Source organism: Branchiostoma lanceolatum, chromosome 1 (genome assembly GCF_035083965.1).
Source record: "Branchiostoma lanceolatum isolate klBraLanc5 chromosome 1, klBraLanc5.hap2, whole genome shotgun sequence".
NCBI lineage: Eukaryota > Metazoa > Chordata > Leptocardii > Amphioxiformes > Branchiostomatidae > Branchiostoma > Branchiostoma lanceolatum.
Genome location: NC_089722.1, coordinates 30,580,225 through 30,603,803, shown reverse-complemented (window position 1 = coordinate 30,603,803; position 23,579 = coordinate 30,580,225). Strand labels below are relative to the sequence as shown.

General features: G+C 44.7%; 1 protein-coding gene across 3 annotated transcripts in view; it reads right to left on the bottom strand.

The window, feature by feature from the left end:
• Nucleotides 1–1,314: 1,314 nt before the first annotated feature.
• Nucleotides 1,315–23,579, bottom strand: part of LOC136448243 (allene oxide synthase-lipoxygenase protein-like) — a 28,202-nt gene continuing 5,937 nt past the window's right edge. The window contains exons 4-18 of one of the 3 annotated variants that reach the window (XM_066447550.1): nucleotides 17,401–17,634; nucleotides 16,430–16,623; nucleotides 15,695–15,883; nucleotides 14,430–14,601; nucleotides 13,316–13,552; nucleotides 12,782–12,955; nucleotides 11,585–11,738; nucleotides 9,982–10,252; nucleotides 8,981–9,272; nucleotides 8,252–8,440; nucleotides 7,061–7,275; nucleotides 6,043–6,316; nucleotides 4,925–5,065; nucleotides 4,136–4,330; nucleotides 1,315–3,731 (exon numbers count right to left, since the gene is read on the bottom strand). In XM_066447550.1, the coding sequence (XP_066303647.1) occupies nucleotides 3,552–3,731; nucleotides 4,136–4,330; nucleotides 4,925–5,065; nucleotides 6,043–6,316; nucleotides 7,061–7,275; nucleotides 8,252–8,440; nucleotides 8,981–9,272; nucleotides 9,982–10,252; nucleotides 11,585–11,738; nucleotides 12,782–12,955; nucleotides 13,316–13,552; nucleotides 14,430–14,601; nucleotides 15,695–15,883; nucleotides 16,430–16,623; nucleotides 17,401–17,634 (3,111 nt within the window). In that variant the 3' untranslated portion in view covers nucleotides 1,315–3,551. The remainder of the gene's footprint in view (nucleotides 3,732–4,135; nucleotides 4,331–4,924; nucleotides 5,066–6,042; nucleotides 6,317–7,060; nucleotides 7,276–8,251; nucleotides 8,441–8,980; nucleotides 9,273–9,981; nucleotides 10,253–11,584; nucleotides 11,739–12,781; nucleotides 12,956–13,315; nucleotides 13,553–14,429; nucleotides 14,602–15,694; nucleotides 15,884–16,429; nucleotides 16,624–17,400; nucleotides 17,635–23,579) is intronic. The other 2 variants (XM_066447559.1, XM_066447570.1) reach the window with 2 other exon arrangements.

The following is a 23,579-nucleotide window of genomic DNA, read 5'->3' as shown; positions in this document are numbered from 1 at the left end:
ATCTTGTCTCATTGATGATACAAATATGGTTGTAATAAGCATAATCTATTTCAAACTAGAGGTCCACGAACACATTATCTTCGTCAAATAATCAAGGCTTATTATGGAGAATGATTAATATTTACATGCTTATCACCCCCTGCAAATTTGATCATACACCATACCGTTTGGAAGATTTGATAGGGGCGAATGAGTCCAGTCTAGATAGGGTAAGAAATCATTTGGTGGTACTGTAGTATATGTGTCTATTGTGCTGATATATGTTATAACTGGTCGTGAGAAGATATGAGCATGTTGATATTATATAAGCCACAAAGGTTTGATATTGCAGTGTTGTAAGTTGAAAGTGATGATGAAAAGGTACAGTATATATATATATATCTTTCTTCCATATCATACACATTTTGAAAGGCATAGTACATGTGACTTTTCCGAACCTGGCAGTGGTGCAGTGCACTCTCCAAGCAGAGGAGTGGGTCCGGCTGTTTTTGACATGTTTTTAGGTTTTTTTTCGGGCTTTCTATTTTGTCCCCTTTTCGTTATGTCGCCGACCGTGTGTTGGACAAAAATGCCTAAACTGAACACGTTAAAAACCAGTCGGACCCACACCTCTGCTTGGAGAGTAGTGCGGTGCCCCATCCATTTATTTATATAGCCTACTTTTGCGAGGCCCTCTGTTTATATGATCTGTTTTCGGGGTCACTGTCACATGTTTGAGAATCCCATCATGGAATGCAGTGGATTTTCACTTTCCTTACTAATTATGCAAATTAGCTCCTGATTTGCATAATAAGTCTTTCATTATGTAAAGCACCATCTGAGCTCGCCACATACCAACCATCACGACGATCTGTCGACCCCTTCTCAACTTATTCATGCCCTAAGGTCAAAACAAAAATACCCACTGCAGTTCCAAACAAGCCGCTAGGGGGCCCAAACTTACACCACTTACTTCCTGTGGTATGAACTATCTACCACACAAAAGTCATGACCATAGCACTTGCAGAAAATATGCCCCCAAATTTTGAAGCCGCCCAGACCCTTGCGACAGTTCCACAAAGTGCAAGTGTGGAGCAAATATGCATCTGTTCTGTATTATATGACTGTAAACCCTGCAGCAATTCAGCACTGGCTGCCATTGCACGGGTGATTTCTGACCAATAAACCATTATTTCAAACGAATATCGATCATTGATAGAGAAGTGTATCTCTTGTCATCGGCAATTTTGTCCACCGATGATCTGCTTGGATATTTCACTCAAACAGTGGCCAGAACATGGGAAGACAGAGCCATTCAAAAACCATTCACAATCATAGTGTTACCTGTGTATTGTTCATTTAAGTATACCTTGAAGCTTCAAAGAAGTATAGTTAATGCTCAAAAGAGTAATATCTATGTGACGTACAATTCACGATATCACTGATCAGAGCCTTGCAGGCCATGCTCGTCGTACGATCGTCGTACGACGAAAAACGCAAAACGCAACTCATGCGGACTTGCATATACGCACAAGTGTGACAGGGCCCTTACAAAGCGTACGACTAGGCTACGCGTATACGACGAATGTGAATACGCAGTTACAGGTATTTAGTAGTATTTCAATTATCTTTTCATTTTGACCCACCACCGGCATGAGAATAGTGTACATTTCATTATCGTTCTGCCTTTTAAAGCACTGCTAGAATTCACGTTTACAAGGCCTCCAAACATTTCAGACCTCAAAGAGATGTTATACACTGGTTATATATATCACATTGCCTTATTACCTAAAACCATATCATCGTGTCTCAAGCAGAGAATGGTGACCATCTCAAAGAGATGTTATACACTGGTTATATATATTACATTGACTTATTACCTAAAACCATATCATCGTGTCTTAAACAGAGAATGGTGTCCATCTAAAAGAGAAACAATCAAAATTGCTGGGAGTGTCATTTCTAGTAAGGTTATTTCTGCTTTGCCATTGTCTAATCTATTAAGCACCATTCATCTTCCACGGCTTAAGCCCCCCTCTCACTGGACCCGCGGCACACTGGCGGCGTCGCTGAATTGATAAAGCACTCAACGACATCGACAAAAAAACAATCTTTTAAGCTATCTGTGTTTTGTCGTCTTTTTGGTCATTCCTGTACGTTTTGAATGTTATTCCCATTATAAAGTCTAAGGTAACACAAATCCAATTTAGGACGTAACGACGTCGCCAGCGTCCAGTGAGAGGGGGGGGGGGTTACACACGATTCCACTAGGGTGGCGACCTCGCCGTGCTCTCTCTGCGACCTAAAATAGACCAGAGCGCTTAACGAATTTCGTAGATAAAGAACAAATCTTTTTATGCTTGTTTTGTTTGTTGTGTTTTCAGTCGTGCTTTTACATTTTGCCTGATCTTAAAATTATGAAAGCAAGGGTTACGTAAATCCAACTTAGGCCGCATCGAAGTCGCAGTGAGAGCGCTGTCTACATGTAGTAGAATTGGGGCCTTAGGGCCCTGTCAAACTTGTGCGTATATACAAGTCCGCATGAGTTGCGTATTAACATGTTTTTGGTTTAGGTTTAAGTTTGCAGCCGAAGAAGTAATTTCTTTGGTTTGATAACTAGACTGCTCAACGATGGGTCAAAGTAGAAAACAACTTCCTCCCCGCAAAATTTGCTTAAACCAAAAAAATGTTACTGCGGAACTCATGCGCACTTGAATATACGCACAACTGTGACAGGGCCCTTACACGGTGTTCAGTATTATTTTCCTTGACTTGTATTTAGATATATCTGTACATTGAAATGGTTTGCTATACTTACTGATCTACGTATTTCATTATCTAGCGGTAGGTAAAATCAGTTTTCCTTGGCCTGTGCTTCTCGGTCCATAATTATAAGCGCATTTTTCATACAACGTTTCTGAACAGATATTTATCGCAACTTGCACTCTTTCAATAGCGTATGAAATCTCCTTTACATGTGAAAGCAAGAAAATTATTTTAACTAAAACTATCGTCGGTTAAACAAAATGTAAACATCATATAATGTGAGCGGGCAAATTCTCTAAAATCATTTGTTACGGCACATGTGTTGATTGCTATCCTTTACCTGCTACCATCGAGAAAAAAGAGGTACACCAGGGAATTTTCACATAAGCTCAAGCAAAAACAGCGTGTACGCTGCTAAAAATTATGAACTGATAGTAATGGATTTTAGGACAATAGTTAGCTCAACTGTGGTGGGGTCCTTCCATCTCGGATATTATAAGTTATACTATTATCCTATTTTGTATGCAAATTTTTGACGACGCCTCAGGGCGAAAGCATTTCTCTTCTAGATCCTAGCACGGAGTTATAGGGTCGGAAATCTACGACAGTTACAGATTTTAAAGCTTTCAGGAATAGAAGTTGGTTCAACTGTACGATGACATCGTCCCGTTCTTCATAACGATTTCGTTTTCTTCCTATCACGGAGTTAAAGGGTTATAGGGTTCTACCACAATGACAGATCTTAAAGCTGGGAAATATCCCCGCTCTTCATACCGATCTCTTTTCCTCCTATCACGGTCCTCCTATCACGGAGTTATGGAGTTGGGGATCTTCTCTGGAATCAGGTAGGTGTAGGGGTGTTTGAGGTCGTCATTGCGCACGCGCGCGATGTCGGAGATCCGGTGGAGGTTGAGCTGAAAGTCGGCGATGACTTCCTGCGCCTCCTCCTCGGTCAGACGACGTTCTGGGAAGTTACCAAGCGTCACCTGGCGGAAGTAAGAAGAATTGCACAGCAGTAGTCAGCAAGGCATGCCTACGTGCCCTTAGGTCATAGTATAACCGTATTCAAATACACTATTCATCACAACCAACTGTCGTTTTAAGAGACAGATTGACTAACAGCTTTCTTTTCATTTCATGCATAGGTCGGTTCAGCTTTGAGCTCCCAACCAGTCACTATCATAAAGAGCTAAAAAGTTATGAAACGCATGGATATGGCGTCGACCGGTCAGCGATATGGCTCCAGTTTTAAGTGGCAACGACCGTTTTCCCAAGGGCACAACATCGGTGGCGTCAGGGGATTCGAACCGCTGGGTTCTGGGTCGAACACCCTGCCGCCACATGACCCCACATATTTTCGAGACGGAAAGAAACGGGCTTCGCGTTTTACCTCTCCTTCCCCGCAGGACGATATGAAGTCTGCCAGGGCGGCCTGCCGCAGTGACGCAGGCTTGGCGGGAAGAACCTTGGCGATGTCGTCGTCCGAGCTGACCCTCTTGATGGCGGGAGGGGGCTGCAGCAGGGCCCAGGGCGCGTTAGGGATGAAGGAGTAGATGTCTCTGGTCCCGTTGGCGTGGGCGGCACGCTGGGAAGTGATGAAACAAAAGCAAAAGTTTATCATATATTGTGAAACTAGAGTGCAAATATCATCTAGTAGATACATTTACTTACAGAGTTGACTTACAGTGTTATTTTGCAGTGCTCTCTTGCAGTATTCTATTACGGTGTTCTCATCATAGAGTTCTCATGGTATTCTCCTGCAGTGTTCTTTTGTAGTGTTCTCAAAGTGTTCTCTTGTAGTGTTCTAATACAGTCTTGCTTTATAGTGCTGTGCTTTTGTAGTGTTCTCATACAGTGTTGTCTTATAGTGTTCTATTTGGTGTTCTCTTAGTGCTCTCTTAGTCTTACGGTTTTCTCTTCTAGTGGTCTCAGACTCTTACAGTGTTCCCATACAGTGATGCCTTACAGTGTTCTCATCCAGTTTTCTTTTACAGTACTAGTGTTCTTTTATAGTTTTCTTATACAGTGTTCTCATGTCCTCACACAGCAATTTCGTACAGTGCTCTAATGACTATGTGTATTCTAGGAGACCAAAGCTACATGTAACGATTCATTGATATCTTTAATCTTTCCTAGTGTAATTTTGTGTGTTAATGTGCTACAGGTCAATGACCCCTACCTCTGTGGTGGCGGTGAAGATGATGATGGTGAGGAGTTCACAGAGATCCCCTAGCGAAGTGAGCATGCGCGGCACGCCGCGGTCAATGTTGTCCTCCCAGTTGAAGCCGTTGTCGTGTGAGTCACAGATCCATAATTGTATCTATGGGAAACAACAACATCATGTTATCAGCCACGTTTCGTCAAGAACTAACAAAAATAAAGTGGTTATCTATATAGAAATGCAACAATAGGGTTTTACCATTAATATTCCTTCGATACGTACATGTATGCAACATTGTGATGAATACCTCTTGCGACCACTCTCACCTGAATTTTTTTTTAGTTACTTACTAATATGATAATAAACATTAACATGTTGTTGTTGTTCACCTTGTGGTGCACAATGGCACATAGGGTAGCAGGTTTCCTTGCTGTTTCAGTAGCAGGGTATATCTTTACAGGGAGGGGTTATCAACCCTTCCCCTCGAACGTACTTGAGGTACCCCCTCGAACACAGGACCCCCATTTTACGTCCCTTCCGAAAGACGATTGTAGCCCCAACCGAGATGTCCTGTTCAGGATTTGAACCGGGGTCTCCCAGTAGCCAACTTATTGGAACCAGGAGCCCAACTGTGAGGCTGCTAACAGTTAAGCTATACAGGGGCATCCATAGACATTATCATAATCATGTCTTATTGTCAGTATGCTTGGCTGCAATATTGCAAACAATACGTCGAACGAATGATGGCTGCTTTGTACCCACCTCCTAGTCCTCTATGACGGCCTCGCCATCCTTGTAGTACAGTAAGAGCGCTTCAAGATGACATACGATATTCAGGTTTGCTTGCAAGTGGCCCACCATCACGGTTGCCTAAAGCAAAGTTCTACCGCGACATTGTCTACTCATGAATATTCATGAACCTATGTACCTACCTCCTCGTCCTCTTTGACGGCCTCGTCGTCCTTGACCTAGCCTCAAGTGAATTATACAGTGAGTTTGTTTACTCATGAATATTCATGAACCTATGTACCCACCTCCTCGTCCTCTTTGACGGCCTCGTCGTCCTTGACCTAGCCTCAAGTGAATTATACAGTGAGTTTGTTTATTCATGAATATTCATGAACCTATGTACCCACCTCCTCGTCCTCTCTGACCGCCTCGTCGTCCCTGTAGTACAGAGAGAGCATGTCGGTGACGTACTTCTCGGTGGCGCGCCACAGCTTCAGCCCGTCGTCCCGGTAGTAGTACCCGGGCAGCCGGGCGGAGTCGTCCGTTCCCTGCTCCGCCAGGTTGGCCGGGAGGTTCAGGGACTGTAGGTGGAACGTCTTGAAGGCCTTGGCCATCACCTGAAGACGGGAGCGGCCGGCGAGGGAGGAGCATTTGTCCAGTGGACTTCCTTCTGCTATGATGCTGCAATAAAAAAGAGGAAATCTAAATTTACATTTCTCGGCAACCCATAAAGCAATGCGTACTTGGGTACGGTTCTGGCGACGTTACTGACAGTTGCTAATGAATGGTTAATGAGCTATCCTTATTTGGCGCAATTTGGCGGTTAATTTGCTCTGAACCTAAAGTAACGATGTGAGACGTAACCTGATTGGTTGATAGCTTCCCAACGTCCTTTGAGCTTTTGCTCGAGATGAGGTATGGCAAACCCTCTAATTGGCTTAAGCTGTTTTGGTGGCGACGACGCCAGAACCGTGTCTATCGGGGCTAAAGAGCAGGGCCCCTGCGCGAGCGAGCTAACAAATCTAGCGATAGGAGCTCTGCTTTCAGGAGGGTGCTGACAGTGTATTGTTGTCTTGAATTGTTAAGTGACAGTTAAAGACGACTTAGGTTAAGTCATATGTAGGTTAAGTTGTGCGTTTGTCTGTATCTTTGTTGGTCGGCCGTTACCAGCGAGAGCGACCATGGCGGACCCAATGTAAGGACTTTTTTCAGTACTAATGAATACAATACAAATACAATGCAACCCAAGTTGTCACCATGTACTTTACACGTCTTCAAAAATTGTTTTCCATTCATTCATGTGTTTCTTGCAGGCGGCAAAGCTATTTTCACAGACTAGTTATAGATAACCCTTAAATGATAAGACTGTTGTATCCCTACCTCGTAGCTGTCCCTACGTTGTACTTATGACCTGATGTTACTCACCGTTCACGGAGGATTGTATTGAATGCCGATGTCGTTCGCAAATGTGGGATGAGCAACTTGTGTACGGGGTGACATGCCGGAAGGTTCCGGTAGGCGGCGACGGCGAACGGCTCCAGAACCAAGTGGGTTTTGAGGATGTGGCTCTCCAACTGCTGCACCAATGCGTCGGCGTTACGCAGGAAGATCTTGGCCAGTAACCAGTCGCTTTCTGAGTCCTGAAAAGAGCGCATTCAAGAGCGTTTCCAGTGCTGTAAAATTGTAAGTTAGCCTGGGTATCATACTACTATTACTAGTCACCTCTATGAAAATAGTTCGGTATGTTTATGTCTGTGTGTATGTGTTTCTGTAGCAATAACCTAAAACGTCTAGATGGATTATATTGACAGAAGAACTTTATTGCACGACTTTTGTAGCAGGTACAAAGTATGGCAACAGCAGTCAACATAGAACAAGACATAAGTATGGAATAAAACTATTCACTACAACAAAATGACTATCTTAGGTTTTACATGATTCAAGTAGGGCTAATTATGTATTTGCTATGTAGGTAGATGTTGTAAACCGGACGGTCAATGGCAATTTTGGGCCCACTGGCGGCTGAATTTGGCACTGCAGTGAAACTTCCGTTTTTTGTATCTGTTGTCCTGGACGTGTTATGGTCTTCATTTTTCGGTAGCAGATAGCTTTTGGTTGTAAGGAAGAAGTGGTGTAGGGTTGGGCCCCAAGCAGCGTGTCTACCGAGGTTCCCATACTCCTACTCTGCTGTAATAAAGGGGTATGAGAGCCCCAGCAAACTAGCAAGGATGGCCCTCAGGCTACGAAGGTCTGTTAACTATGATACGGCGTGATAAATATGTGTGTTTTCAGTTTCTTAACAAAAGTATTTGTGCTACATATACTTCAGGTTTGCTATGTTAGTTTAGCGATTATGGGGACTTTTTATAGATATGTATTGGTATAGAATTTTTCTTTTTATTTGAGTTGAAGGTGTGATAGCTGTGTGCCGATTTGTTAAAAATAGACTCTGAGAACGCTAGCAATCCAAAAAACACCCCTCCAATAAAATGGTATGGCGACCCTGTGACGTCACAATTCAAGATGGCGGCCACCACACATGCCAACGGTTTCAACAAAGGTTTTGCTACGCAAGGCTGTAATGACTAGAAGTTTCACCATAACTTATCTACATACGCTGGGTGTCCAGATGGGGTTCTCCGGCCCCGGCGCCTGGTAAAGCTGGATGGCGATTGGTAGGAAATCTCCGGCGGAAGTGACGTAGAACAACGCGAGTGGTGACGTGGTAAAGTAGGGCACGTTGTTGACGTTGTTGGCGATGATTCCGTCCAGGATGGCATAGTCTGCGAGGTACACGTTTCCGGCCTGGATGAAAGAAACACATTTGAATTCAAGCTCCCAATTCTGTTCGAAAAATTTAAATGGATGAGGGGATTTTGTGCATTGTTTGCAAAATGTAAATTTACATTATCAGAACTACAGCATGTGCCCGATGAAATTTCGTGGGTTTTTTCTTTGCATGTACGTCAAAACACTCTCATTTTATCTCTAGTTGCTGTACACGTATAGTAAAGCTTAGAAGTGTAACATGCCACCATGAATTATCACAATTGACCACTAGTACTGAGTATGTAACTGTATAGCAATTTACGCCGGCCATTGCATTGTGAACCCTGCATCCTAAATTGTAGGTTTTCTAAGATATGCAATTGTTTCATACAAGTCAGATGTATTGTACTAGTTTACGACGCAATGTTGAATTACTTATATTCATCGAATTGTATCATTGTGAATATGTGGTGCTCAATATCAGCAACGCCGCCTCTGATCTACGTCATGGTATTGCATTGTGGTAAATCCTTTTAAAAAAAGCTATGCATTTTTTTAAAATACTGCAGGACTTACCACCACAGCTTGTCTCAGTGTCTTCCCTACATCCATGGACCGTTTGACGGCCTCCTCGGGAACCGGGAAGTATGGCGGCACCTTGTCGCACCTCTGCAGAACGGACGGGTGCACGCCCTGCAGAAACTGCCGCCCGAACTCCGCGTCACTCGCCCATTCTTCGATACACGCCGGTGGGGTGGGGCACACGGTGTTCATGATCCGCTCGTAGTCCTCTATCCCCTTCCATCTGCTTGGTGGAGAGGGCAAGGCGCGTTGGAATATGGCAAGGTTGCTCCACCATTGTCCCATGCTGCGTTATAGAGGGTGGGGGGAGGGGGGTTGGCATATAAAGCGCAAAAAAAGCCATGCATTGAGCAACAGATGAGATGTAAATACTGAAAAGCAACCGATGTCTTAAGATAGTGCATATAGTGAGGTGGCAGAAAATAAGTTCATGCAGACTACAAACTAGGCTAGGCAAGCTGTTCCTTTCTCTAATGCAATTCAGTCTGACCTTTTTCTTGATATTTCATCCTACATAAGGCCACGCTAATGTGATTTTATGGATGACATCCGCGCGATCATCAAGCTATGTTTAAACCGCTTTGCTAGCCAAACACATTCTGGCATCGTGTGGCACAATCGGTAGGGTGTTTCGCTTACAACCGAGAGGTCCCGGGCTCGAAACCACCGCTATTCCCACGACTTTCCTCACTTCACTCAGGTGTAAATGAGTACCTAGCTTCGGTTAGGGACGTCCCTTGGATAGGACGTTAAATGGAGGTCCCGCTTTTTAGGAGAGCCACACCTCGAGCACGTTAGAGAACCCACCGCACTTATCGAAATGAGTAGGGATTAATACAGGCGTGAGTGGTTCAAAACCGACAGTCCTACGGCCGCACATGGGTTCGCCCTTAGTAATAGCCTCTGGCTAGTTGAGAGCAACCCTGGCATGTACATGCTGAACCGATAAATAAATAGCCAGCGTAGTCAGTCTGGAAGAGACCAAGTAAACTCACCCTCGCAGCTTTTCGGCAAGAGTCGCCATTCCAAGCCGCTCGACCATATCCGGGAAGTCTCCCTTCTCAATCTTGTCCAGTTTCCGATTCAGCTCTCGGATTTTCTCGGTGCCGATCTGAAGGTCCTTCGGGAGGTCCTCGTGCTTTTCCGCCTTGATGTATCCCGGCAGGCCTAGCAGGTCGTGCTTCCATTTGATGGTCTGGCGGCGCTGTTGTGTCTCCATGTCCCGCTGCGCACTCAGGACCTCCGTGTCGAAATCGGGCAGGGACGCTACAATCAAACATGCACAAAGTCTACTAAACAGATAGCTAATGGTGACTCCATGACAACAATATGCGCACTCAGGACCCCCGTGTCGAAATCGGACAGCGGTGCTACAATCAAACAAGGGCAGAATTTACTAAACATATAGCTAATGATAACTCTATGACAACAATAATGACTATGTTTGTCCAAAGTCATATCGTTCTCTTTTGTTGACTTTTATGTACTTAGAGTGTAATCAATTCCGTAGTCTTATTGTACTAGGTATATAAAGGCTGTAGATATGGGCCAAATTGTTGTTTTTTGCTGCTGAGCAGATCTAGATAGATTTGTTCTATGTTTCCTCATCTAAACAAATAGCCACCATCACTACTAGTACTACTGCTACTACTTCAACTACCACTACTACTATGGTGGTTTCCCTCTCCTTGGTGCTGAAAACAGATCAACTGATATCAGTTTCTTTCCAACTCTGATTGCCGCCTTCAAACTAGTCATTGCGTGTGCTAAATGTAGATACAAACTGTAAAACAGTCAGATGTATGGAAAGGGACAGAATAACAACATATCGACCGGCCCGTGCAAGTCACAAGGCTCAAGGGGACATGGCTGCCCTAGCTTCTTGCCTGAACCGCCCACCGCTAGCCTCTGTTGCAGACTCCTTCCGGCGGTTTGCTTTTTCAAGTTACCGTCTAATGTGATGTAATGATAAAACGGTAACTTGAAAAAGAAAACAGCCGAAAGGAGTCTGCTACTACTACTACTACTGCTACTACTAATAACAAAGGCACTATCCCACACCACCACCCCCACCCCCATCTGATCCATAAACATGCGTGATTTAAAGGTAGTCGGAAAGAGACAATTGGACGTACAGGACTGACCTCAAAGTTATGGCTGCCCATAGGAAAGCATGTTAAGATACACTGAAACAAGGCTTCTTAAAAGTACTAACCCAAACTTCAATCTTAAAAATTCTTTAGATTTCACTGGTTTAGTTGATAACCATGCAAAGAAAACAGGGTTGTACAGCTCAAACTCCGAGGAAAGCTGCCAGTTTCAAGGAAACCCTACCTTTGACACCACATTTCTGATGTATCCCTCCCCATGACCCAAAAAACTCACATCTATCCTTACGCCAACTACAATGGCAAACTAAACAAATTTCAACCAAAATGGGAAAGCTAAGACCCCACCTGTTCCCTCTAACCAAATAAGTCTCCAGATTGGGCAAAAAATTTCAAGGAAAAGAAAGGTTTTCAAGATTTTAAGTAGGGACTATAAAGGTACTCTACTGCGCAACGCAAATTTGGTGTCAGCCCTATATCTTGTCCTCACCTCTTCCTTGTCGGAGCGTGACCTTGTCTTGGACCCAGTTGTGACAGGGAAACTCGTACCGCCGTCCCCTCCTCCTGTCAGTCACAACCACGTTCTCTAGGTACCATGGCGACCGCAATGTCCCGGATGGATTCTCCAGAGTCAGCATCAACACCTGATTGGAAATTACGTGATTTCAGACAGTAAGCGCAAAAATTTGATTTGTAGTTTCCTTGAAATGACAATTCTACCGGTCATTGAGGGTAATGGAATAGCAATCTCATAAGTCGATCGCCAAGTATAATAAAAAGCAAATCACATTCAACCTTCGTCATCACGAGCTGTCAGCCAATCAGAGGATCGAATATTGATAAATGTTTTCTTCAGGTAAAGTCGATTCTCTGATTGGCTGATATTTAGTTGGAGGCCACGCCTACAAAAAAAAGGAAACCTCAGCCCGATTTATATTGTTTCGGCCGCGGCCGTAGCCTCCTTTGAAGGCTTTCTGGGCCGCACCGGCGCTGATTCGCGTTTTCAACATATCGTAGCCTGGAAACCATACCATCGGCGGCTCCCCGATATCTCTACGGCGCTGGGAGTGACCCCGCCCGCCCAGACAGCTTACCCCGCTTGGGGTGTTGGTTTACTGCCTTGGATTAAATTACGTCGGCGGCGAAAGTAGGGTGGCAGCGGAAGTAGGGTGGCAGCGGAAGTAGAAAGGCAGCTAAGTAGACAGGCTATCAGAAACGGTTCAATTTAGCAGACTGGGCCCGGTAAAACACCCCTGAGCCGACCCCTAGAGACTGGGACCAGGCCAAACATATCGAGGCCAGGTTCTTTTGCTGAAGAAATCGTATCTGACACATGCTTCCCAAAAAAATAAACGCCGGCGCCGCCCATGCAGAAAGCCTGCAAATGAGACTACAGCGGGCCGAGGCTCTGCGTAGTGCATACATGGACACTCACCGGAACTCCCAACTACATTTCTCATAGCCTCCTTGCAGACTTCCTAGAATGGCGGCGTATATATTTGGGGGAGGGGGGTGACGCGATTTCTCGGTCGTCCCTCGGCGACATAACTCCCTCGGCGGCGAAAGTCCCTTGCCGGCACTAGAGAACCTTGGCCCGTGTTAGAAATCGCGTCACCCCCCTCCCCCAAACATATACGTCTGCGAAGGAGGCTAGATTTCTCAGGTCTAAGTAAAAAAAAAAACTTACCTCGCCAACGTCTCCTCCCTCGATCTCAAAGTTGGCGTCCTTGCCCGGCTGGAAGGACGACTGGTTGAGTCGGATGGGTCCCGTCCGGCGGTGCGGCCCCGTCAGGCTGGCGGCGATCGTCCCGCTGGTCCCGGCGTCTTTCGCCTTACCCGTGCGCACCTGCACGGTGTACGTCTGGGGGAGAACGACGGAAAGATAATAAGATACCAACATGCTTCTTTCAACGAATAACTTTCTTTTGAGGCGTCTTTCGCCTTACCCGTGCGCACCTGCACGGTGTACGTCTTGGGGAAGAACGTTGATAAGATAATGAGTTCTTCAAGGAATAACTTTCTTTTGGGTCATCTTGTTTCTCAGCTATCTCCTTCGGCCCATGACGAGACCATAACTTTCTCACCAGTCATTTTCTTTCGATTTCCAACACTGCCCTTGTCGTCTATCTGTCCACCAAGATTCATTTGTTTTTCTATATATCCTGTCAATGTTCATTTTGATTACTTGTTGAAATGTTTTGTTCTGATTTTCAAGCCGTACCTGCTTCCGCCCCTCCAGTGCCTCCTGCTTGGGCGCCCTGATCCTGACGGCGGTGTTGGATGAGGGGATGGCGCGGGACAGGATGTGCGGCACGCTGTTGTAGTCCTGCACGGTCTTCGGCACCATCAGCCCCAGGCTCTCCGGCTGGTTCCCGATGGCGAAACCCGTCTTCTCCGTCACGTGATCGGGCAACAGCGTCGTTATGGCAACGTCGGCGAGGTCTTTCCACGGGTGATTCTGTTAATGCAACAATAATATCACGTAGAAAGTTATAAAAGAAATGATGACCTCTAGAATGAATCTGGACAGATGTATACGTACATGTACAAAGTGTGCGCAATTCGTCATGAATCGGTACTTAAGAAGTTATGATTTTCATTAATAATGTTTGAAAATTAAACGTTTCTTTTGCATCACCCAATCATCTTCAGACTTGATTATGCCGTAGTTGACCTGTTAGATGTCAAGTCTATTGTTTTCTTTGGGTTTTTTTCTGGTCAAGGAGTGGGCTGAAAGTTTCTTTGGGTTTTTTTTCTGGTCAAGGAGTGGGCTGAAATCACATTATTTGTAGGTGGATAAAGAAATGTTGTATGGGAAGTATTTGCGAATCAAATCTCTTGGTGACGTTTTGTTACAAGGGTTCACACGTTGACATTGTAAAGGCTGAAAATGTGGTATACATTTCATGTGATTTTAATGCCATGTATCTTATATACTATGGCCTTTAAGCTGATATGCTCGTGGCGTTGCGGTGGCGTAATGGCAGGGTGTTTGGCCCCAGAACCCAGAGATACCGTTGACGTTGTGCCATTGGGAAAGGCACTTAACACGACTTTCCCCACTTTACTCAGGTGAAAATGAGTACCTAGCTTCGGCTAGGGACGTCCCTCGGATAGGACGTTAAATGGAGGTCTCGTGTTTGAGGATATACACACCTTAAGCACGTTAAAGAACCCAACACACTTATCGAAAAGAGTAGGGGTCCCGGTGCGTGTGGATGATATAAATCTGTCCGGATATGCAGCTTGGTGTGTTACGACTTGATGTGGTTTACCGCGTATGCAATACAAACAAACAAAAACAAAATGCTATTTGTATAATTCAGTAACAGCACCTGAGGGTCCCAGACCCTGGAGGCGTTGAAGATCTCCTCCGAGTCTCCTTGGCGGAACTTGTGCAGCTGTATCTGGAGTTTGTAGGTGATCGGTCCTTTCTTCAGCCGCTCGGCGAACTCCTGACGCAGGTAGTTCTGCGCACGCTCCTCGTCTGGGAGACGTTTGGGGTCCCTGTGGGGAAGAAAGGTCGATGTGAGAGTCTGATAGGCACTGCTCCTGAGGCGTCGCCAAAATTTGTCATCAGATATCTTTTGACAACGACTGGGTACTGAAAATGTTCGTTGTACCTAAATTCGACAGAGCGCACGTAACTATTGAATATTGTTCCTACTCCTCGTCTGGGAGGTGCTCGGGGTCCCTGTGGGGAAGAAAGGTCGGAAACTTAGCAATGGAGGAATATGAACGGCAACGCTCCAGAGGTGTCGCTAAAAGTTTTCAATAGGTATCTTTTGACAACGACTGCGGTACTGCGCACGCTCCTCGTCTGGAAGGCGTTTGGGGTCCCTGTGGGGAAGAAAGGTCGGAAACTTAGCAATGGAGAAATATGAACGGCAACGCTCCTGAGGCGTCGCTAAAGGTTTTCAATAGGTATTTTTTGACAACGACTGCGGTACTGAAATTGTTCGTTCAGACCTTTGTAGTGTCTAGTAGCGCATAGGACAGCAATAGTCCTTGCTGTTTCTGTAGCAGGGTATATTCTTACAGGGAGGGGTTGCTAGCCTTTCCCCTTTAACGTGCTCAAGGTACCTCCTCGACATGGAACCTCCATTTTACGTCCCTTCCGAAAAACGGATGCAGTCCCAACCGAGATGCCCTTCCCAGGATTGAACCAGGGTCTCCCGGTTCAAATTCGAAAAAGAGAAGTGGCTAATAAGCAGATAGTTAGGGATGTTGGCAGCATCTAAATATAACATTTAGATATATGAATTATGTATTTCATTCCACAATGAGATTTTCTTCAAACAGTTAAAGGATATCTCGATATCGGGTTTTAAGCTTTTAACACATATCCTCTAATACCCCCATTCCCATAGGACGGCGCTCTCCCCGCGCGCTCTCTGCGACCTAAAATTTAACAGAGTGCTCAACGAATTTCATAGATAAAGAACGGATATTTTAACACTTTGCGTGTTTTGTTGTCTTTTCAGCCATACTTTTACATTTGGCATGATATTCTCATTATAAAATCAAGGGTTATACAAATCCAGCTAAGGTCGCAGCGAGATAGCAATGAGAGCGCCGTCTAGTGGAATGGGGGTCTTACCAGATTGACCGCTGATCTTCGTGACTCAGTAGTCCCGACTCAACAGCGTCATCTAGCGGCAGCATGCGGTACTTGACGTAGCGGAGGACGCCGTCCTTTCCGCGGAACTGGAAGATGTGCTGGGAGTAGTAGTGTAGGTTGGAGTAGGACCGGGGGGCGCGGCGGCATCCGTCAACGTACGCGTAGTAGCTGGAAGAGGGACAAGACTGTTAAAAAATGTCCTGACCTCATGTGAACCCTATATCATTACTTTAATTACAGGTTTGCGTAGCAAAACCTTTGTTGGATCCGTTGGCATGCGTGGTGGCCGCCATCTTGATTTTGTGACGTCGCAGGGTAGCCATCCCATTTCATTGGGAGGGGTGTTTTTTGGGTTCGCTAGCGTTCTCTCTATTTTTAACAAATCGGCACACAACTATCACACATTCACCTCAAATAAAAAGAAAAATTCAATACCAATTCATATTTATAAATAGACCCGTAATCGCTAAACTAACATAGCAAACCTGAAGTATATGTAGCACAAATACTTAACTCTAGTTCAAGCTATATTTGTGTAGTTTTTAAAGACTATGCGGTTTCGTGTCCAGAGCAACTGGGTCAAAAAATTAAGAAGACTGAGCGATTCAGACGAAAATTGACCAACTGTTGGATGTCTCCACAATGTAATCTACCGACACATTTTAACTTTCATGCTAAGTTGTTCTTTGATGAGGATCTATTTAACGAGCTTACTTCTGCGGGAAGTTGTAGAGCCATGCCCGTGTCTTTTCGGGGGTTCCCCGGGAGTCTAGATACTCCTCATAGCTGGAGATGTTCCAATATGGCGCCATGGCTCCGGTCGCCATCATCAGATCAAAGGGGCCGTCCACGTCGACGTCATCAAACTTCAGGGCCGCGCCCCGGATGTCAATACTGGCGTCGTCAACCTATCAACATGCATTACGTATGATTGTCATTATCGAAAATAAAGGCAACTATGCTGTTATGAAGCATAATTAGACATAATTATCGTGTACAAAATCAAACGGATTTAACCATAGGAAAACGATTCATGAAATGTGATGAATTATCTTTCAGCATACAAATTTTTCAAAGTTTATTTTTCAAAAGTCTTTTTCACAGAATTACACTGCTGTTTTTGCTTATCTACATTCACATGTCACACAATTGCTATTTGATTTTTGTATGTTGCTAAGCTGTGCATCTTGTGAGTTCTTTGTTGAGTTACCTTATTTGTGAATTATATTGTATCAATATGTATTGATTATTGTTGTATTAGTTGGTTGTGATCGATTTCGGTGTGGCGGTCTTAAAAAGATAACCTTTGCCAAGGAACACCTGTTCCGTCATACCTTCAACTTTGTTGGAGATGCATAATAAATAGATAAATAAATAAATAGATAGATAGATAGATAAATTGATTTTCCGCACTATTCTTAAAGGAAAACTTACTCTCCGAGCAGAGGAGGGTTCCGGCTGTTTTTTGACGTGATTTTAGGCGTTTTTGTCGGACTTTCTACTTTCTCACTTTTTTTTGTCTCTTGTAATGTGTTGAAGTGATTAGGTTTATTAGGCATTGATCGGTGCGACTCCCGGCAGAGGTGGGGTTTGAAAAGACAAAAAATGACAACGTAGAAAGCCCGACAAAACACCTAAAGAACCAGCCGGAACCCCTCCTCTACTTGGAGAGTAGGAAAACTCACCTGGTTGAAGTTGGAGTGGCGAACACGGATGGGGAAGACCCTCCCCGGTTTGAAGAACTCGTGTTCGGGAAAGGTCGGCTCGCTCACGACGGTCGCGTTGCCGACAGCGCCCACCCCCACGGCGTGGAATGGACGCTTCCCCGTCACCAGGGACGAGGAGGAGAAGATCAGACGCATCTTGTCGACCTTGGAGTTGATGCTGACCTTGCTGAACAGACCAGGGTCTGGCTGGGGCTGTAACAGGACAGTCACGGCCATTAACTTCAATATTCCTAATTCCTAAAGCCCCCCCCCCTCTCACTGGACCCGCGGTACGCTGGCGGCGTCGCCGCGGCCGATCGAATTGACAAAACACTCAACTAATTTCATCGACAAAAAACGAATCTTTTTAAGCTTAAAATGTGTGTTTTGTTGTCTTTTTGGTCACACTTGTACGTTTTGAATGATATTCCCATCATGAAGTCAAGGGTAACACAAATCCTATATAGGACGCAGCAACGCCACCAGCGTACCGCGGGTCCAGTAAGAGGGGGGCTTTAGTCACTGATTGATGAATATTCTTGTAACTCCTAATTTTGTATCTTTACAGCCGGTACAACCGCCCTTCAACGTAACACATCAGCTTAATTTGCATGCACGTGCACGTGCACGCGGCGCAGCCAGAGCTGGTTATATTACACTAAACAACCTGTCACACCTAACTTTGGCGCATCTATCTGCAAGCGTTCTTTAGTTATCTGATGAGGACGCCCCCATAATACTTGGTTGCAACGAGTTCCACGTACTCTACGATAGTTTCAGGAAAAAATTGATCGACTATATTACGCATACAGTTTACACTAGTATGAATTAGAAATTGAATTATAAGCTTAAGTATTGCTTGCCAAATTGATTATCTCTATTCTTTTAAAGAGACAGAAAAACAATCTTCAATTTTCGCATAAGGTAAAAATGACTACCTGGTGAAATAGGCGGGATTAGGATGAATTTGGTAATTGTCTAGCTATCTCCTTTTGAACGCTGTATTTGTTCGATATAGAAAAAAATCTTAACCTATACATACAGTACCGAACCGCTTGTAATGCACATCAGGGTGCATTTGTATATACTGGTGGGACAGGTTAACATGACCTCATTGGTGCAACGACGCCTGCCGGTATGTAGAGCTCTGTGGCCTGAGGGGCTAACTATCAGTTCGCACCTTTGTTCTCTCACAATACCATCCGCTAAGCTTAAGGTCAGTCAGGTCACCCATCCCGTGCCTTTACCAATCTTTAGACAGTTTCTTTGTCATGGTATTCTGATGCTTATCACTAGATTCTAGGAAACGTATCATAGTGTACATATCTTATTAAGAATCTCAATTTGAACCATACTTTTTGAGTGTGACATACTGACATCACAATAATGTCCATTTCGATTGTAAATAGTGTATTTCGTCAACACCCAAAGTAAAAAACGATGATAGTTAAATGGATTGTTCTTGTCAATGATAATGACAATAGTTTCTGTTGTCATGAAGTGCTGGTGTTTATCGCTAGATTTCCATTGTTATATTTGATTTGATTTTATTCGACTGTAGAAAAGTACAGCCAGGGCTACCGAAGTATTGTTATGTAATAGATTCCTTTAAAAACTTCATTTTGAACCATAGTTTTTGACTGTGACATACAAACAGCAGAAAAAGGTCATTTTCAATAGACCTCATTCCAGATACTGTCGCCATTTTGATTGTATCGAATTGTATTCCCGCGAGAGCACATTCTTGGCGTGAACGTTCGTGAGTTTGCACCGAAGCGAGGCTGCCGGTGCGTAAGGGTTTGGAGACAACCCAAGTAACGAACGATCATAGAAGACGTTTATTTTCAATTATGATGAAAATTAATAGTTTATTGAGAGGAGGAATTGAAGCATGAAGCTGCCAAAATTACGCCTTCGTTGGAAAAGTTGAAAGTTCTTAGTACAGTAGAATCCGCTTATTTGCATAACTGATTTGTCAGTGTATTTTATACCATTATAAGGAGTAGTCCATTAACCCTAGGGGACAAAATGAGCAGCACTGAGGGGGAGGGGGTTGTAGTGGTTACCAGGATGGCACTTGAAGGAAACACACACACTTGGTGTCAAATTCACTCACTCCCAGGTTAAACAAAATGTAACATATTGAATTCATAAGCATATCATCAGTTTATTTACACATATTGAATGCAAAGGATGGCAAACTTAGCAAAAAATTGGCAATTCTATTCTTCTGTATCCTATCACAGCAAATGACAATGGAGACTGGCAACAGCTTTTCCAAAAACAAAGGACAATAAGAGTACCTATGGTGTTGTCTTACCATAGAAACTTCCCATACTGGATTTACATTTGAATGACATTTGCATACAATCCATAAGAGTTAGTGACTTTGACATGTTTAACCGGTTTTTTCCTGTTGCCATTGGCATTATTTTATGCAAATAGCAGGAGTATGCGAAAATGCCTAATGCAATTATGCCATCTTATTCATAATGGGGTGAATGGGAAATGGTTTGGGTTTTCAGAATTTTATGCATATCCCCGAAGTATGCTATTAACAGTAATGCAAATAGCTGGATTCTACTGTACAAAATGGCTAATGGAAACTTACACAAAGGGTCAAAGCTAGATAAAAACAGATAGATATCCTAGATACTTTTGAAGTCTACTCATTGTTATTCATTTGCCCAATAATGTAAGAACAGAATGATAAAGCCTATAAGATGTAAAAGAATTAGACTAACATTATATTCGTAGTCAATGTTAAAAACAAAAACCTTCCCCGTAACGTATCGGCTATTGCCAAAAAGTAATTCTCAAGGAATGCGTTCGCGGAATTTTTAGAATATTTGCTAACTCAATCGCAGTACTCTACATACTGGCCCGCCCTTGAGGCGTCACCAAAAAGGTGATTCGTACCAGAGAAGAAGAAGAACTTTATTGCGCGACAATTGTATCTGGTACAGTGTATGGCAACTTACGCACATGAAAGTCGAACTATTGCTAATAGTTAACAAGTACAAAGGACTAGTTTAAGCTATGACTAACAGTAGAAATAATCTATAGAACAAGAGTCCGTAGAACACAATTCTCCGTGAAGTATTTACAGTGTGCACATTGTGGGTGAGGTGTTTGTTAATTTCCTTTGCTAGTACATAGTGATCTGCTCAGTTGTAAGATAAGTGCATGAAATGGAACTGAAACAGGATGACACTCAGGCTAACTTAACATACTCATGCAGCAACGGAATCGTGGGTTGCATGTGGTGCCAGGTGTGAAAAGTGCATTTTTGATAAGCGGTAATTAAAGAAGGAAAAATATCGACCCACACAAATTGCATCTCTGTACAGTCCAAGTAGTGTCTTATAGCAAGCAAAGAAAGGGTGTTTATTTATCTTTTTCTTTCAATACAGGAGAGGTCAACCTGCTGAAAAGTACGTTTTTTCAGCATGGCACAGATAGGATCTAGAAATTCCCGGGAAAAGTCACAAATTTAGATCTAGATGGCTTCTTTTGAAGACTATCAACCAACCATTCAGCCTTGCAACTAACATGTTTCAGAAATCACGTTTAAGCAGTAAATTCTCTTTCCACAATTTATTGCAGGTTGCCTGATCTATAGCTATCAATCTATTTTGTATTATCGTTACATTTCTCGGAAGTCAAAGGTCACCGGATCTTCAATCCACCCGGAAGTGACACAGGCTGGCCGCGGCCGCGGGCACTTTTCTGAGGGACATATCTCAACAAACCTTTCATATCCTGCGTTAACTTTTTACATTGTCACAGGCTCCATATTACAAACTGCAAGTGTGGTTAGTTTGAAGGTCAAGGGATTTCTCATTTCCACACTGTGCGTAAAAGTGCACAAGTAGCGTATGTACCCCGACTTGTAGCGTATGTACCCCGACCTGTAGCGTATGTACCCCGACCTGTAGCGTATGTATCCCGACTTGTAGCGTATGTACCCGACCTGTACCGTATGTACCCCGACTTGTAGCGTATGTACCCCGACCTGTAGCGTATGTACCCCGACTTGTAGCGTATCGGTACCCCGACTTGTATCGACATACTATGTACCCCGACCTGTAGCGTATGTACCCCGACTTGTAGCGTATGTACACTGGACCTGTAGCGTATGTACCCCGATTGTAGCGTATGTACCCCGACTTTTAGCGTATGCACCCCGACCAGTAGCGTATGTACCCCGACTTATGTACCCCGACCTAAAGCTTGTAACGTATGTACCTGGACGTGTAGCGTATGTACCTGGACATGTAGCGTATGTACCCCGACCTGTAGCGTATGTACCCCGACTTGTGGCGTATCACGGTAACCCGACTTGTAGCGTATGAACCACGACTTGTAGCGTATGTACCCCGACCTGTAGCGTATGTACTCCGACCTGTAGCGTATGTACCCCGACTTGTAGCGTATCTACCCCGACCTGTAGCGTATGTACCCCGACTTGTAGCGTATATATCCCGACCTGTAGCGTATGTACCCCGACTTGTAGCGTATGAACACCGACCTGTAGCGTATGTACCCCGACTTGTAGCGTATGTACACCGACCTGTAGCGTATGTACCCCGACTTGTAGCGTATGTACCCCGACCTGAAGCGTATGTACCCCGACCTGGAGCGTATGTACCCCGACCTGTAGTGTATGTACCCCGACCTGTAGCGTATGTACCCCGACCTGTAGCGTATGTACCCCGACTTGTAGCGTATGTAAACAGACCTGTAGCGTATGTACCCCGACCTGTAGCGTATGTACCCCGACCTGTAGCGTATATATCCCGACCTGTAGCGTATGTGCCCCTACTTGTAGCGTATGTACCCTGACCTGTAGCTTGTAACGTATGTACCCCGACCTGTAGCGTATGTTCCCCGACTTGTAGCGTATGTACCCCGACCTGAAGCTTGTAACGTATGTACCTGGACTTGTAGCGTATGTACCCCGACTTGTAGCGTATGTACCCCGACCTGTAGCGTATGTACCCCGACTTGTAGCGTATGTACCCCGACTTGTAGCGTATGAACCCCGACCTGTAGCTTATGTTCCCCGACTTGTAGCGTATATATTCCGACCTGTAGCGTATGTATCTCGACTTTTAGCGTATGTACATCGACCTGTAGCGTATGTACCTCGACTTGTAGCGTTTGTACCCCGACCTGTAGCGTTTGTACCCCGACCTGTAGCGTATGTACCCCGACCTGTAGCGTATGTACCCCGACCTGTAGCGTATGTACTCCGACTTGTAGCGTATGTACCCCGACTTGTACCGTATGTACACCGACCTGTAGCGTATGTACCCCGACTTGTAGCGTATGTACATCGACCTGTAGCGTATGTACCCCGACTTGCAGCGTATGTACCCCGACCTGTAGCGTATGTACCCCGACTTGTAGCGTATGTACCCCGACTTGTAGCGTATGTACCCCGACCTGTAGCGTATGTTCCCCGACTTGTAGCGTATAAACCCCGACCTGAAGCTTGTAACGTATGTACTTGGACTTGTAGCGTATGTACCCCGACTTGTAGCGTATGTACACCGACTTGTAGCGTATGTACCCCGACTTGTGGCGTATGTACCCCGACTTGTAGCGTATGAACCCCGACTTGTAGCGTATGTACCCCGACTTGTAGCGTATGTACCCCGACCTGTAGCGTATGTACTCCGACTTGTAGCGTATGTACCCCGACCTGTAGCTTATGTTCCCCGACTTGTAGCGTATATATTCCGACCTGTAGCGTATGTACCCCGACTTTTAGCGTATGTACATCGACCTGTAGCGTATGTACCTCGACTTGTAGCGTATGTACCTCGACCTGTAGCGTTATACCCCGACCTGTAGCGTATGTACTCCGAGTTGTAGCGTATGTACACCGACCTGTAGCGTATGTACCCCGACTTGTAGCGTATGTACACCGACCTGTAGCGTATGTACCCCGACCTGTAGCGTATGTACATCGACCTGTAGCGTATGTACCCCGACTTGCAGCGTATGTACCCCGACCTGTAGCGTATGTACCCCGACATGTAGCGTATGTACCCCGACTTGTAGCGTATGTACCCCGACTTGTAGCGTATGCACCCCGACTAGTAGCGTATATAGCCCGACCTGTAGCTTGTAACGTATGTTCCCCGACTTGT